The sequence below is a fragment of the Eulemur rufifrons genome, chromosome 19 (genome assembly GCF_041146395.1).
Source record: "Eulemur rufifrons isolate Redbay chromosome 19, OSU_ERuf_1, whole genome shotgun sequence".
In the NCBI taxonomy this organism is placed as follows: domain Eukaryota; kingdom Metazoa; phylum Chordata; class Mammalia; order Primates; family Lemuridae; genus Eulemur; species Eulemur rufifrons.
The window spans coordinates 62021992-62038655 of record NC_091001.1 but is presented as its reverse complement, the minus strand read 5'-3'; the positions used below and the strand labels follow the sequence as shown (position 1 = coordinate 62038655).

The 16664-nt window shown below is 36.1% G+C and overlaps 1 protein-coding gene across 1 annotated transcript in view; it reads left to right on the top strand.

Annotated features, from left to right (window-relative positions):
- APLF (aprataxin and PNKP like factor) overlaps nucleotides 1–16664 on the top strand; it is a 69921-nt gene that overhangs the window by 23070 nt on the left and 30187 nt on the right. The window contains exon 6 of the mRNA XM_069494710.1: nucleotides 8810–8994. Coding sequence (XP_069350811.1) covers nucleotides 8810–8994 — 185 coding nt within the window. The remainder of the gene's footprint in view (nucleotides 1–8809; nucleotides 8995–16664) is intronic.

Here is a 16664-nt window from a genome sequence, read left to right as displayed (position 1 = left end):
CAGGAAATCCAGGACAATGTTGAAAAGAATTGGTGGTATTCGACATGTTTGTCTTAATTCTGATATTCAGGGAAAAGTAGCATTTTTTCATTAAATTTGATATTGCTTGTAGGTTTTTCATGGATTCCTTTTTTCAGATTAAAGAAGTTCCCTTCTATTTCTAATTTTCTCGGAGTTTTTATCTTGATGGGTGTTGAATGTTGTTGAATGCTTTTTCTATATCAAATAAGATGATCATATGGTTTTTATTCTTTATTCCACTTATGTAGTGGTTATGTCAATTGATTTTTGAATATTAAATCAATCTTTCATTGCTGGATAAGACCATTTGAAAATGATGTATTATCTATTTTCGTATATTCCTTAGATTGATTTGTTAAGGATTTTATCTGTGTTCTTAGTGATATTGATCTATAATTTTCTTTTCTTGTAATATCTTTGACAGGTTTTGATATAAGGGTTATGCTGATCTAATGAGTTGGGAAGTATTACTCCATCTATTTTCTGAAAGAGTTTGCTTAAGTTCAGGCTGTTTTAACAGAATGTCTTAGATTAGGAGGCTTAAATGATAAACATTTATTTATTTTGTCATAGTTCCGAAGGCTAGAAGTTCAAGATCAGGGTGCTAGCATGGTTGTATTTTGGTGAAGGCCTTCTTCCTGGCTTGTAGACAGCTGCCTTTTCTCTGTGTCTCACATGTGGAGAGAGAGAGCTCTGGTCTTATCCCCTTTTAAGGTCACTAATCCCATTCATGAAGCCTCCACCCTGATGACCTAATTATCCCCCAAGTACCATCTCCAAATGCCAGTCACATTGGGGATTAGGGTTTCAACATAAGCATTTTGAGGGGATACAGTCATTGATCCATAATGGAATTTATGAAATGTTGGTATTATTGTATTTCTTTTTTACTTGTTTGACAGAATTTCCTAATGAAGCCATATGAACCTAAAGTTTTCTTTGCTGGAAGATTTTTATCTTTGGATTTAAGTCATTTGACCAATATGTAATAGGTGTGGTCTATTTTGTATTAATCTTTCTTGAGATTCATTTACCTTCTTGACTGTCATTCACCAGATTTGGAAAGTTTTTGCCATTTTTTCAAATATTTTTCTTTCCCATTTTCTCTCTCCTCTTTTTATAGATTTCTAATTGCATACATATTATACTACCTCATATTGTCCCAGTAATCTGTTAAGTCTGTTAGTTTTCTCTGTTCTTCAGGTTGGATGATTTCTGTTGATAATCCTTCAGGTTTACTGATTCTTTTTTTCTGCCATCTCTAATTTGCTGTTAAGCCTATCTAGCAAATTTTTCATTTTAGTCATTGTACTTTTCAGTTTTAGGAATTTCTATTGAGTTCTTTTTTGTATATTAATAGTCTCTGTTCCTCTGATGAGATTCCCCATTTATTCAATAATTATGTGTGTGTGTGTGTGTGTGTGTGTGGGTGTGTGTGGTGTGTGTATACACACATACATATTCTTACAAATCCTTGAGCATATTTATAATAGCTGCATTAAAGTCTGTGTCAGGGTGCAACTTTTCAGTCATCTCAGGTTTAGTTTCTATTGGTTGCTTTTTAAAAATACATGGGCCACATTTCCTATGTATTGGATGTTTTGAATAATATGGAAGCTCTTGATTTTATATTCCTCTGAAGAAATATATTTGTTCTAATTGGCAATTGATTTGGCTGGATTCATAAACTTGTTTCCTCTCTTGTGGGCAGCAGCTGCTGTCTCTACTTAGTTTTCACTTTCCAGCTGCTGCTGGATTTCCCCCATACACATGCAGTTTAGCAGTCAGCCAGGATTTGGGTCAATTTTTTATGTAGGGTTTGTTTCTTGACCTTTCTGAGGCTACCTTCCTTTCAGGATTTTATCTATAACCTTCTGTCTGTTCTACTAACCTCACTGTCTGTCCTCTGACCATTCAAGCTAGTAGTAGGGCTGCAGGTTTCTGCCACCCATGAACTGAAGAACACCTCAGTAGAAAAGCTGCAAATTCACAAACTTCATAGGTTGTAGTCAGTTTTTCAAGGTTAGACTCTTCTCCAGCTCTGTCTTTTTTGGTCACTCTCCAGTGTCTTCAAATAGTTGTTTTTTAATATTTTATCCTGAATTTATCATGATTTTATTTGAGATGATTAGTTCAATTAAGCTATTCTGCCATTTTATCCTGTACATTTTCTTTTATAAATTAACAGCACAACTGAATATATATTTTAGTTGAAATGTTACTACTCTTAGTGCTTCTCTTAATCTGCATAGAAGTTATAGAGATCTTCTAAAGTTTTTCATCAAATATGTTATACACACAATATACCTTATTTAATTATAATTTAGATTATAGTAGAATCAGACTATTCTCATGGTAAAAGTAAGCCATAGATTATGTGTTGGGGGGATGTGGTTAGAGTTTCCTGGTAAGAGTTTTTTTCTAGTACAGTGGTTTTCAATCTACCCTTCCCTCTGACAATTATTTCATGTGTAATATATTTTTATCAATAACATCTCTAATTAAGTGTGGTTACCCTCAATTTTCAGGAAGGAAATGGGGGATGGTAATAGGGAGGAGAAGGCTCTTTCCATCAGAAGAACAATTTCTCTGATAACAGAAAGAATAACTTTACCTGACCAAAAACTGGATCAATGTGAAATGCTTCCCTGCAAACAAGTCCTTTTCTTTTACAGTTGTTTTGTACTGTACTGCCTCTGTGCCACCACTTGCTTATAATAGTCCAAAATATATTTTGCTTCAAATACATTTGCTTTCACTTGATTGATGTCCCACATAAAATCTGAAGCACTTTTTTGGGCACTTTATCTTGAAAATACAAATGCGAGTTATTTGACCTTGGTCCGTACAGGAATATTACATAGTATACAGTGTACTTAAAATGCTAAAGCTTCAAAAGAAGATAGAAAAGTCTGGATTCAGATACATCTTTTTATAAACTTAGACTTCAGAAGAAGTACTTATATGAGTAAGATTATCGGTTATTTAATTCCTTTAAAGACAGAAACGTTTAGAAGTATAGGACAGCTTAGTACACTAGAATCCTGCTAATTAAAAGTTAAAATAATAAAACCTTTTCTGCTGTATAGTTTTTTAAAAAATTGTTTTATTTATTTGTTTAAGTAATAAATGACCCATATCAATAGACCAATGCTAGAGATTTGAAAAATTCAATTTCTAGGATGTATTTTAGGCTCATTTAGATACAGGTAACTTTTTAAAGTCTTTTGTAGCTTTAGTGCTATATTTGTGGTCATTGATACTTACTTATATTATCTGACACCAACTTGATATTTTGGAACCTTTTGAATTATTAGGAAAAGGACAAATAACATTAATTGATGTTAAATGACTTATCCAAGATCATATAATAAATTCCAGAATTGTAATTGAGACTTAGCTCTGTTGGACTTTAAAGCTCATGTTTTAAGCCATATCACTGTACAGTCACCCAAATTTACTATTAATATGTCCTATTTTTGTTTGTTTGCCTTTTTTGACATGGTTTTACATTCTCTACTGAATCTTCTTTCAATTTAACTCTTGGTTTAATCCTTATATGTAGGTGAATTTTGCTGTGATCAGGCTATTCTTTCTGTTTTTCAGCTAATATAGTTCTATTTTATTTTATTTTCTATGTCCCAGGTACTAGCTCTTGGATGTTATCATGAATTTCTCAGACCTGGGCTGAAGGTTTTTCCATGTCCGTTAGTGATTGAGAAGTGATTATATTTAGGCAGAGCCTTTCTGAGCCTCCTCTTTCTTGATCTCCAACTATCTCTGTTCTCTCAGCCTTCCAGGTATCAGGACTAGTGGACTAGTCATCACTCTTAGGTTATGACACTCTTGGTAGGTTGAAAAAGGAGTTTTTATTTTTTTAATGTTGTCGTGGTATACTTCCCCCATCTTCTAACCCTCCAACATGGAGTCATAAAAAGTTGCAAATGCTGATGCACATTGAAGTAGTCCCCTAAACCATTTGGTTTGCATTTAATTTTGTACTTTGAATATTTTCAATATGGCAACTCAAAGCAGGTTATAAATATTGAGCTAACATTGTTTTAGTTGGAGTACAGTTCAAACTTTACATTTTAAGTTTACTTAAAGCACTAGTAATTCTATGTACTTTGCTTCCAGCAATCTTGCCAAATTAATTAATTCCAATAGTTTTTGAATCTCTTATATTTTCTAGCTGTACAATATTATCTACAGAATTATGATAATTTTGGTTTTTCTGATATATTGCTTTTTTTTTCTTTTCTTGTCTTATTAAATGGACTCTATAAATTTTAAATGAAAATGGATAAAATTGGGCCGGGCACGGTGGCTCATGCCTGTAATCCTAGCACTCTGGGAGGCTGAGGCGGGTGGATTGTTTGAGCCCAGGAGTTCGAGACCAGCCTGAGCAAGAGCGAGACCCCGTCTCTACTAAAAATAGAAAGAAATTATATGGACAGCTAAAAATATATATAGAAAAATTACCTGGGCATGATGGCACATACCTGTAGTCCCAGCTACTCGGGAGACTGAGGCAGAAGGATTGCTTAAGCCCAGGAGTTTGAGGTTGCTGTGAGCTTGATGCCATGGCACTCTAGCCTGGGCAACTGAGTGAGACTCTGTCTCAAAAAAAAAAAAAGGATAAAATTGGCATCTGTGTCTTATTCCTGTTTTAACAGAAATTCTATTAGGGCCGGGCACGGTTGCTCACGGCTGTAATCCTAGCACTCTGGGAGGCCAAGGTGGGAGGATTGCTTGAGGTCAGGAGTTTGAGACCAGCCTGAGCAAGAGCGAGACCCCATCTCTACTAAAAGTAGAAAGAAATTAACTGGACAAATAAAAATATATAGAAAAAATTAGCCAGGCATGGTGGTGCATGCCTGTAGTCCCAGCTTCTCGGGAGGCTGAGGCAGGAGGATGACTTGAGCCCAAGAGTTTGAGGTTGCTGTGAGCTAGGCTGACGCCACGGCACTCTAGCCCTGGGCAACAGAGTGAGACTCTGTCTTTAAAAAAAAAAAGAAAAGAAAGAAAAGAAATTCTATTAGTATTTTAGCATTTAATATAGTATTAGATTCTGATAAATAGTCATATCGTGCTTCGGATGTTTCCTTTTAGTTTTTTTTCCTGGGAACAACTGTTAAATTATTTGAAAATATTTTGGTATAGAAATAGTTCTGTATATTCATGTGTTAATGTAATTAATGATTGATGTTGGTAAATATCCTAATATTGTACCATGCTTGTATTGTTGGAATAAGTTTAACTTTATCATGGTAGATTATTATTTTTATACTCTGTTAGATTAGATTTGCTAATATTTGGTTTAGGACATTTCTATCTATATTTATATGTATGGTTAGTCAGTACTTTTCTCCATGTATGCCATCTGTGTAAGATTTTAATGTTAGAGCTTTGCTAGCTTTTTATAAAATGAATTGAGAGGTTTTTTATATATGGTCAGAGACAATTTGAATGACATAAAAATATATTTCTTCATGAAACTCTCCTATTTCACAATCTGGGCTTGGTACCTACTTTTAGTAGTTAATAGTTCTGGCATAGGAATAGGTAAGTTAGACCAGAGCAAAAAAGAATGGAAGACCCAGAAACAGATCAAAATGCATACCTTTAATTTACAAAAAATTACCAGTTCAAGCTAATGTAGAAAGGATATGTTATTCAATAAATGATGTTGGGAAAATTGGTTCTCCATTTGAAAGAAAATAATATTAGAGCACTACTTCATACCATATTCAGAAATAAATTTCTATTGAATTAGCAATCTTAATATAAAATTAAAACTATTAAGGCATTTGAAGGAAATACAGGAAAAATAATTTTTATTACTTTTGTAGGCTTCTTAAGATGATAGGCTGCCTAGACCCTTAAGGGAAAAACTGACAGTTTATCTAAATAAAAATTTTAAAATGTTTGTATGCAAAAGATGTTATAAATAAAGTCAGAGGCAAATGACAGACTGGCAAACAATATACTGAGATATATTATCTGCCACACTTATAAAAGAAAGTTTTTAAAAATTGTCTGTTTAGTAACAAAAAAGATAAAACTCAGTAGAAATTTTGGGCATTGTGTATGCCATACAAAAGAATAAATACAAATAGTCCATAAATATATGACTTTATTATCTAATAGGAAAATGTAAATTGAAACAACCGGTTACCATTTTTTGGTTCATTAACTCATCAAAATTAAAGCAATTGATAATATCCAGTGATGGTAGAAGTGGGTATTTTCAAACATTCTTGGTGGAAATATAAATTAGTATAGCTGTTTGAAGTCATTTACTAATATCTCTTATGTTTTTAAATATACAGCCCACTTTTTAAATTTTACTATTATTATTTTTTATTTCAGCTTATTACAGGGGTACAAATGTTTAGGTTTACATATATTGCCTTTGTCTTGCCCGAGTCAGAGCTTCAAGCATGTCCATCCCCAGACGGTGTGCACTGCACCCATTAGGTGTGAATATACCCATCACCTTCACCTGCACCTGCCTGACACCCAGTGAATGTTATTACCATATATGCACATAAGTTATACAACACACTTTGATCCAGAAATCATAATTCTAGATATTTATTCCACAGATGTAAAAGCATTTGTATGTTTAGTCCTGTATGTGTTTACATATATTTATTTGTAAATATATTTGCTTAAACTTAGGAAAAAGTTGAGATGGATACACATCAAATTGTTAATATAGCTGTTAGGAGTGGTTTCTCTGGAGGATAAGATTGGATGGATGTATTTTTAATGATTTATATGCATATAATTGAGCATCATTCATATAGTAGTTGTATAACGGTTCATATGTGTCATTACTAATAGTTAAATAAAAACTAATTCATATTAATAGTTAATTTCTTTTATATTTCTGTTATTTAACTGTACCTATCCTGAATTTAGAAAAATATTGGCTATACCAGATATGAAGATTGTTGTGAGCCAATTAAGCTACTTATTTTATATACTCTTCGTGAAGGCCATTTTAATAATATCAAAGTGGCTTTTTCCCAAACAAAAAGAAATCACTTCTGCTGCCTAGAGGAAATGTTTGTGGTAGAGAATTTGGAATTTTGAAGAACTGAATATTATAAACATATATATATAATTTTAGAATTTTATGTACATGTGTGGCACTTGGAATGTGGTAAACTACAATTTGAGCAGAAGCTGTGTCTTACTTAATTTACATTTCATAGTTCTTAGCATAGTAAACAATATATTAGTTCATTATGTCACTTGGTTTGATTAATTCATAACTTGTAGTATTTGGTCATTTGTTGTACCAAGTCCTATTAAGTACTATTTTTGAAAGTTTCTAAAAATGATGTGAAATTCTTCCTAATTTAGATTCATGATGAATATGTAAATAATTTAGGCCAAGTTTAGTTATTAGAATAGTTTATTCGTAAGTTTCCTTTGATAAATACATTATTTTTATATTGGTTCAATTGATATTTCTGTTTGATAATATGGACAGTATTCCATGGACATTTCTTTTCTGAACTTAAAGAAGGAATATTATTTCAGGCTACTCGAATGTCCTTTAGAACTGGACTAAGCAAACTATAGCCTATGGGCCAAATTTTTGTAAATAAAGTTTTATTGGAACACAGCCATAGTCATCCATGTATGTATTATCTATGGTTGTTTTCATGCTACAGAGGCAGAGTTGGGTAGTTGTGACAGATACTATATGGCCCACAGAGCTTAAGCTATTTACTCTCTGGCTTTTTACAGAAAAAAATTTGCTAACCTGTGCTTTAGAACATTAGAATAATGACTACAGATTGCTTTACATACCTCTGTCCTAGCTCTTAAGGGACTCTTTGGACAAATTTTGTTTATGTTCACAATTCATTTAGTCAGAAATCTTTACTGAGCACCAGTTTTGTGCTAGACACAGTTGCAGGTGCCAGAGACACAAAGGGCTACAGTGAATAAGGCACATAAAGTTTCTGCCTTCATGAAGCTATCATTCTAAATAAAGTAGAGGAGAAGGCCGTGAATATGTTCCCCTTAAAACAAGTTGATCCGTTTTCTTTTCTGATTAAATGATTCATGAACTTAACAAAATATGATGTTGACTTAGATTTGCTAACTGTATTAAACTTTGAGTATTATATGGGATACAAATGTCCACTGTTATTGTGACTTATTTTCTTCATTGGCAAAGTCTGTAGTGGTCACTCTCCCTTTTGGGTTCTTTTGAGTTCTTTTCTGTATTTAAGATAATGTAATTTGAATTCCTCACTGTGGTCATTAGGGGCTCAATAAGTGTGTGTAAAGTTGATTAGATAGCTATGTATCAAATTTTCTGTTAGAGAAATTCAATATTATAATTAAAAAATATTTAACCAACATGTATAAGGTACTTTGCTAGAGAGTTTACATGTCTTACTTCATTTACTTTCCCTACTAACTCCATGAGTTATTATTATAATTCCTGTTTTCCAGATGGTAAACCAAAGTTGAGAAAGGTGAGGTGAAACAGTTAAGGCATGGAGCCCACATTAGCATCTTGGCCAGGCAGACTCCAGGGCTGGAGCTCTTGGCCATTGTGCTGTTTAATATTTTCTGAGATTTGAAAATAAGTGTTTTCAAGTTGGAATTACTATAAATGGAACTTTAATTTTACTTGCCCTTTTATCTTTTTTCCCCCTTTTTTGGGGGGCGGATATGGATTATTGACATTTGAACATACAGAAGATAATTTTCCTCTTCTTTTTCTTTATGTGTACGTGTTTGCTTGTATGTGTTTAAGATAATAATGTAATCCAAGGAAGTGGAAAAGAAGGAATTTGCAAAGATAAAACCCAAGCAAATATAATACAGCAGGGAAGAAAGCGATTAATTTCATCAGGAAGTTCAGAAAGTACATCAGCAGAACAAGACACAGGAAAAAAGTCCAAAAATGCTAATCAGGAAGAGTCTGTCTTTTCATCCAAGGTGATTTTTAAAAATTCACTATTTGATTGTTTATTTTCTTTGTCACGTGTTTTAGTTAGGAATTAATTATATGTGGCATATAACAGGGAGAAACCAAAACTGCTTTTTATTATTGAGTCTATGAAGATGATAACTAGCCCCAATTTTTTTTGACTTGCTGAAACTAATTTTTAATATAGTATTTGCATTGTAGAAAACAAAGACATTACATTTAGAAATTTTCAGACTGGAAAAAAAAGTGGAGGCCACTTGACTCTGGTCATAATGTGGTACCTCCATTCTGAAAATCTGGCTTCTCCTATGAGGCTTCTCCTCATCCTCAGACTGCATGTAACTCCCTTTTTCTTGCTAAGTATGGAGAGAAAAACGAATCATGGGGTAGTTCTTTATACCTTGTTGCAGGATCACTTCTGGGCTAATTTACAGTATTTATAGACCTTTCCTCTTTCAGTTTTTGCTAACTCACTAGAATGGTTTGGCTGAATTGTACATTATGTAACACCGGGTACTTAAAGAAAACAATGACTATTTATTGGAAGCATTTAAAAAGAGAAAGATAGAGATGGCCCCAGGGCAGAAACTTTAGGTGTTCTTCTTCTCTGGAGAGCTTTGGCTTAAGATGACAGTTTTCATAATCCTTGTAGACCAATGGCTGAGCTCTGTGGGTCCCTGTCTTTTTAGTCTTAGGGAAAGCCAAAGTCTTGATCTTAGAAGAGTGTGTACTGAAATGATTGAAATGCTAGCAACTACCCTAGAGGTCCATCCCTTTGTGTACTCTCCTGCTCCTGCCTCCTCTCCCAGAGAGAGGAAATAGCTTCTCACTGGAGCCTTTCTTTCACCTAGAGAAGTTCAGTCTAGTCACTATAGACTCAATTTTTTTTGCTTAATTATGGAGTCAAGTTTAATAAATGAAAATAAAATGTTTTCTGGCTCATGTATATTGGCCATTAAAAACTTACTAAAATAAAACTTGTTTTATATAAACTTTGAGCCTTCATACACTCTGCTCTCTGAACTATGAACATAGAAATTGACTTTCCCTTTTTTTCGAGAAGAGAACTTATTTTGTTCAGAAGAAAATCTATAGTATACATGTTTTACTTTGTTTATTCCAACCCATAAAGTTTGATAATCACAAGAAAAGCTTTGAGAAACATCTTTTAATTGATATGTTTTAGAGAGGAGCAGTAGATTCAAGATATTCAAGATATTACTGAGATTTTGATGACATCAGGGAAGCATTATAGCCAGGTCCCAGAAATGCCCGAGCTCTACTTGGCCAATTGTTCTTTTTTCCCCCTAGGGCTTCTGTGGGAGATTTACCTTTCCTAGCACAAAAGAAAGGAGGCTCAAAGTTTCATAATCCTTTATGCAGAGCTCACTGATACAGCAGGGCCAGAAAACATGCCTTAAACTGAAAACCCCAGCAGGGCCTTTGCAAAGCCCACCCTTCATCCCTGCCCAGTTTCAGTTCTAACACTGATGAACAGCTGGTCTTGAAGGGATGGCTACAGTGCAGAGCAGGTGAGAAAGAAAACAAGAGGCTGGTTCACCTAGCTAGTCTCATGGCAAGAGGATGCCAATGACAACTGAAAAAAAGTTTGGCCAGACCTATAGAGTAGATTTGGATCAATTTACTTGGAAAGAATGAATTACATTCTTTTAGGGAAGAGTAAGAATAGCAGTGGAAAGAAAGGACAGAAATCACCTTCTCCCAACTGGGCCCTGTTCCTGCAATTATGATTCATTTGGTCTGTGGGGCCTGTGCATCAGTGGTGTCTTAAGTAAACTCTCTCAGTTTTAATGTACCCTCAAAGTTGAGAGCTACCATCATTCAGAGGAGACTGAGTCCCAAGGACACATTGCTAGAACCCTGGCCTCAAATATAGGTCTTTTCATTTTGAGTACAATGGATTTTTTTCTGCCATACACATTAGACTGTGTATAAGAGTTTTGTGACTCTAGGAACTTGTCTTCATGAAGACATTTGCTCTTTTCATCAGTTCCTGTATGTCTTTCTATAAATCCTTACCAGTTTTATAATTGTCTAATTTAGGAGTAAAAAATGAGGGTGCTCGAATTGATTAATTTAATGAAAAGTATGGTTGCTATGGTTTGAATGCTTTTGTCCCTTCCAAAAATTCATATTGAAACTTAATCCCCAATACAACAGTATTGAGAGGATGAGGCCTAATGGGCAGTTGTTTAGGTCATGAGGATGCCACCCTCATGAATAGATTAATGCTGCTTTTAAAAGGGCTTGCAGGAGCTGAGTGTGATGGCACACCTGTAGTCCCAGCTACGGGGGTGGAGGCTGAGGTGGGAGGATCACTTGTGCCCAGGAGGTGGAGGCCAGCCTCGGTAACATAGCAAGACTCTATCTCTACAAAAAAAAGAAGGCCTTGCCAGAGTGGGTTCACCCTCTCTCACTCTTCTGCCTTGTGAGAACACAACATTCATTCTCTCCTGCCCTTCCACCTTCCCCCAGGTAAGGATGTAGTAAGAAGGCCCACACCAGATGCTGGTGTCTTGATCTTGGACTTTCCAGGGCCCAGAACTGTGAGAAAATAAATTTTGATTCTTTATAAATTGCCCAGTTTGTGATATTATTCTGTTATAGCAGCCTAAGACAATGGTATTTGCTTTATGTCATGTAATGAGAATTCTGTGGTAAATGACAGAAGGAAGCCTAACTGAAACAAGCAAAATAGTTTTGTAAAGTGTATCAGCTGTCTGTTGCCATGAAACAAGTTACCCCAATACTTAGTGACTTAGGCTTAATACAACAATAATTTCTTCTTCTTCTTCTTTTTTTTTTTTTTGACAGAGTCTCACTCTATCACCCAGGCCAGAGTGTTGTGGTGTCAGCCTAGCTAACAGCAACCTCAAACATCTGGGTTCAAGTGATCCTCCTGCCTCAGCCTCCTGAGTAGTTGGGAATACAGGCATGTGCCACCATGCCCGGCTAATTTTTCTATTTATAGTAGAGACAGGGTCTCGCTCTTGCTCAAGCTGGTCTCAAACTCCTGAGCTCAAGGAATCCTCCCGCCTCAGCCTCCTAGATTATAGGTGTGAGCTACCACACCTGGCCTGATTTATTATTTCTTATAATTCCCTGGGTTGGCTGGGCTCAGTTGGGCAATTCTTTTATGACATGTATTTGGTGTCAGTTGGGCTCCATTGAGCTGGGAGCTCAGCTGAGTCTGGAGTATCCAGGATGGCTTCATTCACCTGAATGTTGCCCTAGCAAAGGTTGGTGGGATGGTTGAGGGCCGGTTGGGCCTCCCTGCCTCTACTTACCATCAAATAGTCTAGACTGAGCATATTTACCTGACAGCTGGATCCCAAGAGGGTGAATGTAGAAGCTGCCAGATCTTTTAAGGTGGAGGCTGGAACTGGTATGGTGTCAGTACTGCTGAATTTTTTTTTGATCAGAGCAAGTTACCAGGTCCCAGGTAGGTGGCAGTGTGAGATGAGGGCGAAGACAGCAGTGGGACCAGTTTGTAGAGGGACAAACTTGAAATGTTTTCAGCCACAGGGTTAATCCTGGAAGCTCCCTGGAGGAGAGACTGAAAGAGAACAAGATGAAAGACGGGGAGATGAGGAAGGAGATTATGGCATTAATGCAGGCAAGAGATAAAGAGCATCTAAGCTATGGCAGGGACTTGAAGGATGGTAAGAAGGCATTGGATTATAAATACATTTAGGAAGCAACATTGTAATCCTTGTTGCTTGAATCTGGGTAGAGAGAGGGGAAGAAGGAGTGGTTTCCAAATAACTGGCTAGGATGAATGGATGAATTGTGTTGGCAGAAACTATGGTAGAGAATACAAGGGCAGAATTTCAGTTTTGATGCTTTGATTTTAGGTGCATAGAATATTGAGGAAGAAATGTTTTAGCTAGTAGTTGAATATAAGAGTTTGAAGCTCAGACGTGCAGTTGGGACTTGAAGTTAGGATTTTTTAGTTTTTAGCATGTGAGTGCTAATGGTATTAATGCAGAATTTTTAAGGTAATTTATCAGCACAGACAGTCTTGCCAGTAGCAGTGTGGAAACAACAACAAATTACTTCATTGGACTTGTATTAGGTGGAAGTTATTTCTTGTTCCTTGTAGTATATTATAAAACTTCAGATGGTCGAGGGGCAGGAGAAGGGCTAGTTGAGGAAGTTAATGGGCTATTTTATAGCCTTAATTCCCACCTCCTTCAAGCACCAAGGTCACCTTCCACCGGCTCCCTGCTTTTAGGTCCCTGAGGTCTCTACTATGTATTTTTACATTGTAGGGGATCTGGCCTCCATACTTAATCCTTCACATTTTTATCTAATCTAAGAAATAAGCACCGTGGGACGCTTAGGAATTATGGAGCTCTCTGTCTCTCTCCGACTTCTTCCAAGCACAGAGCACCTTCCATTTTTCCTGTTCCCTCACTCGCCAGTTCAGTGACTTGCTGTAGCTCATGAACTTTGTAATTGGCACAGTACAAATTTATGTCTCAGCAAACTTACAAATTACTGCATGTAATGGATTTTTTGGGGTCATTTATAAATAATTGAAACCATGAATGTTAAATTCTTGAATGCCAAGGGTCTACTATATATCAATATTTCATGGAGTTCCATAAAAAGCATTAAGAATTCTAGCATTTGTGCCTCTTAAAATATATTTGAGAACAACTGATCCATAGTATTGATAGCTGTGACTTTAACATTCCTTTCTCTTTTGGAATAAATTAACATATTAAATGTACTCCTTGTGAGGATTTAAATTTTTTTCTAATAAAACAAATCTTTCTCTAAACCTTCATGGAAATAGAGAGAGTTGAAATAATGATGCTATGCATTTCATTTTTTGTCTTTTTATTTTTAAAATGGTAAAATAATACATGATTATTGTCAAAAATAGAATATTCAAAAGCATGTGAAGTAAAAAGGGACAGCCTTGATTTGCCTCATCCTTCTATTGCCTTACTAATATTTTGGTTTATGTCCTTCTAAACCTTTTCATTTGGATTTACACAAATAAATGTACATATAGCTATATAAGGAATTTTTAAAAAGTTAAATGACATCATAGTATATTCTTGTTTAGTTAAAAACATCCTTATATATGTAATTATTATTTCCATGTCTCATAGTGTTACATAGTAAGAATATTTAACTACTTCCCTAGTTGTATCTTTTTTTTTTTTTTTTTTTGGAAACAAGCGTCTCGCTCTGTTGCCCAGGCTGGAGTGCAGTGGCATCATCATAGCTCACTGCATCCTCAAACTCCTGGGCTCAAGCAATCCTTCTGCTTCCACTTCCTGTGTAGCCTGGACTACAGTTGTATTTTTCTATTTTTTGTAGAGACGAAGTCTCGCTATGTTACTCAGGCTGGTCTCAAACTCCTAGCCTCAAGTGATCCTCCTGCCTGGACCTCCCAAAGTGCTAGGATTACAGGTATAAGCCACTGCACCCATCCTCTTTTTTTCTTTTTTAGAGATAGGGCCTTGCTTTGTTGCCCAGGCTGGAGTGCAGTGGTCCCATCAGAGCTCACTGTAACCTTGAAGTCCTGGACTCAAACGATCCTCCCATCTCAGCCTCCTGAGTAGCTGGGATGACAGGCACATGCCACCATGCCTGGCTAATTTTTATTTTTTTAATTTTTTGTAGAGATAGGGTCTTGCCTATTGCCTAGGTTGGTCTTAAACCCCTGCCTCAAGTGATCCTCCTGCGTCAGCCACCTAAACCACTTGGAACTACAGTCATGAGCCACTGTGCCTGACCTTTTTATGTAATGAATGTGATAGGATATTGAGTGAGATTGTTTCCCTGTTGTCCAAAACTGCTGCTGAGGACCAAAGCTGGGGACAAAAGTACTAAGTATTTCATATTTGAAAGGAGCCCCAGCAGTGAGGACCAGCCTTTTCCCTGTAGGGCTTATTGAAAGACATGAGAAGTATTTGCCATCTCACTCCCAGACTTTGTACAGAAGGTTTTAAAGTTTAGAGGAATGCAGTGGTTGTGGGAAGTTATTTCCTTCCTTTCTAAAATCAAGAGAAAAGTGGTGCTCTTAGAGAATTACTTGTAAAGTTTGGAAATGCCAACAGGAGCAAAACACTAGCATTTTATTGGACATCTTCTTAGCCAGTGGATTTGCTGTCCTATCCCATTGCTACCTGAACAAGGAACATTAGAGAGAGCTGACCTAGTAGGGGACTGCCAAGTAAGGAGATGGGTCAGGATTGCCGGATTCCCACCCCAGGGTTCCAGTACGGACATGTGGCAGTTGGTCGTGTAGTGGAAGGGGATAAGATTGGGGTATAGGTGAGCAGCTTAGGAGCAAAGAGTATATATTTTAGAAGGATATGACATGAATGCCACTAGCAGAGGTTCAGCTATAAGAGATAGCCAAATGATTGCTTTTCCCATAGGTTATCTGTTACTATGCAAGAACCATAATGAGACCTATGTACCTTTTGCAAGGCCATTAGTCAGTTTGGATAGGATTTTAAAGTTATATACCATGTTTCCTAAAAAAAAAAAAAAAAAAGAAAATATATCAAAACACTTAAGTAATTAGCCCCAAAAAAATCATGCCAGTAATATCTTCTTAAGAAATTTAAGCTATCAGATATTAAGTGTTATCAAAACCAACTGATGGCAGCCAGCATACATGAGTCCTTAGTTGTAAATAGGGGTGAACATTAATATGTATCTGATATGTTGTCATCAAATCCTAGAAATGGTTACTAGGAGGACTGGGGTTTATCTGAGCAATGTTTCTACTCCACAGAAAGTATTAAGTATTAAGAGGTCATTTTTAACAGGATAAGACTAAGTTTACTCTTTGTGCTGGTGGTAAGTACAAATTAGAAAAGTTCTGCAGTGCTAATGAGAATATTTACTTGATTCAAAACACCTTTAGTTTGGTTAAACTGAGACTTTTTTTAAAATTTCAGTATATTGTGGGGGTGCAAACATTTTGGTTACAAGTAATGACTTTGCCTCACCCAAGCCAGGGCTAGAGGCATGCCCTTCCCCGTACAATGTGCACCGCATCCATTAGTTGTGAGTTTACCCACCCCTACCCTCCCAACACCCAGTGAATATTACTACCATGTGAGCACCTTAGTGTCGATCAGTTAGTACCAATTTGATGGCGAGTACATGCGTTGCTTATTTTTCCATTCTTGTGATACCTCGTTTTGAAGGATGGGCTCAAGTTCTAGCCAGGATAATATAAGAGGTGCTGGATCACCATTGTGTTTTGTAATTGAGTAGTATTCCATAGTACACATATACCACATTTTATTAATCCACTCATGGATTGAAGGGCACTTGGGTTGTTTCCACATATTTGCAGTAGTGAATTGTGCTACCATAAACATTCGAGTGCAGATGTCTTTATTATAGAGTGTCTTTTGTTCCTTTGGGTAGATGCCTAGTAGTGGGATTGCCAGATCAAATGGTATTTCTATTTTTAGCTCTTTGAGGTATTTCCAAATTATTTTCCATGGGGGTTGTACTAATTTGCAGTCCCACCAGCAGTGTAAGAGCGTTCCTATCTCTCTACATCCTCACCAGCATTTGTTGTTTTGAGACTTTTTGATAAAGGCCATTCTCACTGGAGTTAGGTTTTATTCAGACCATTTCAAAAGAATCATTTTTTTTTTTTTTTGTGAGTTGC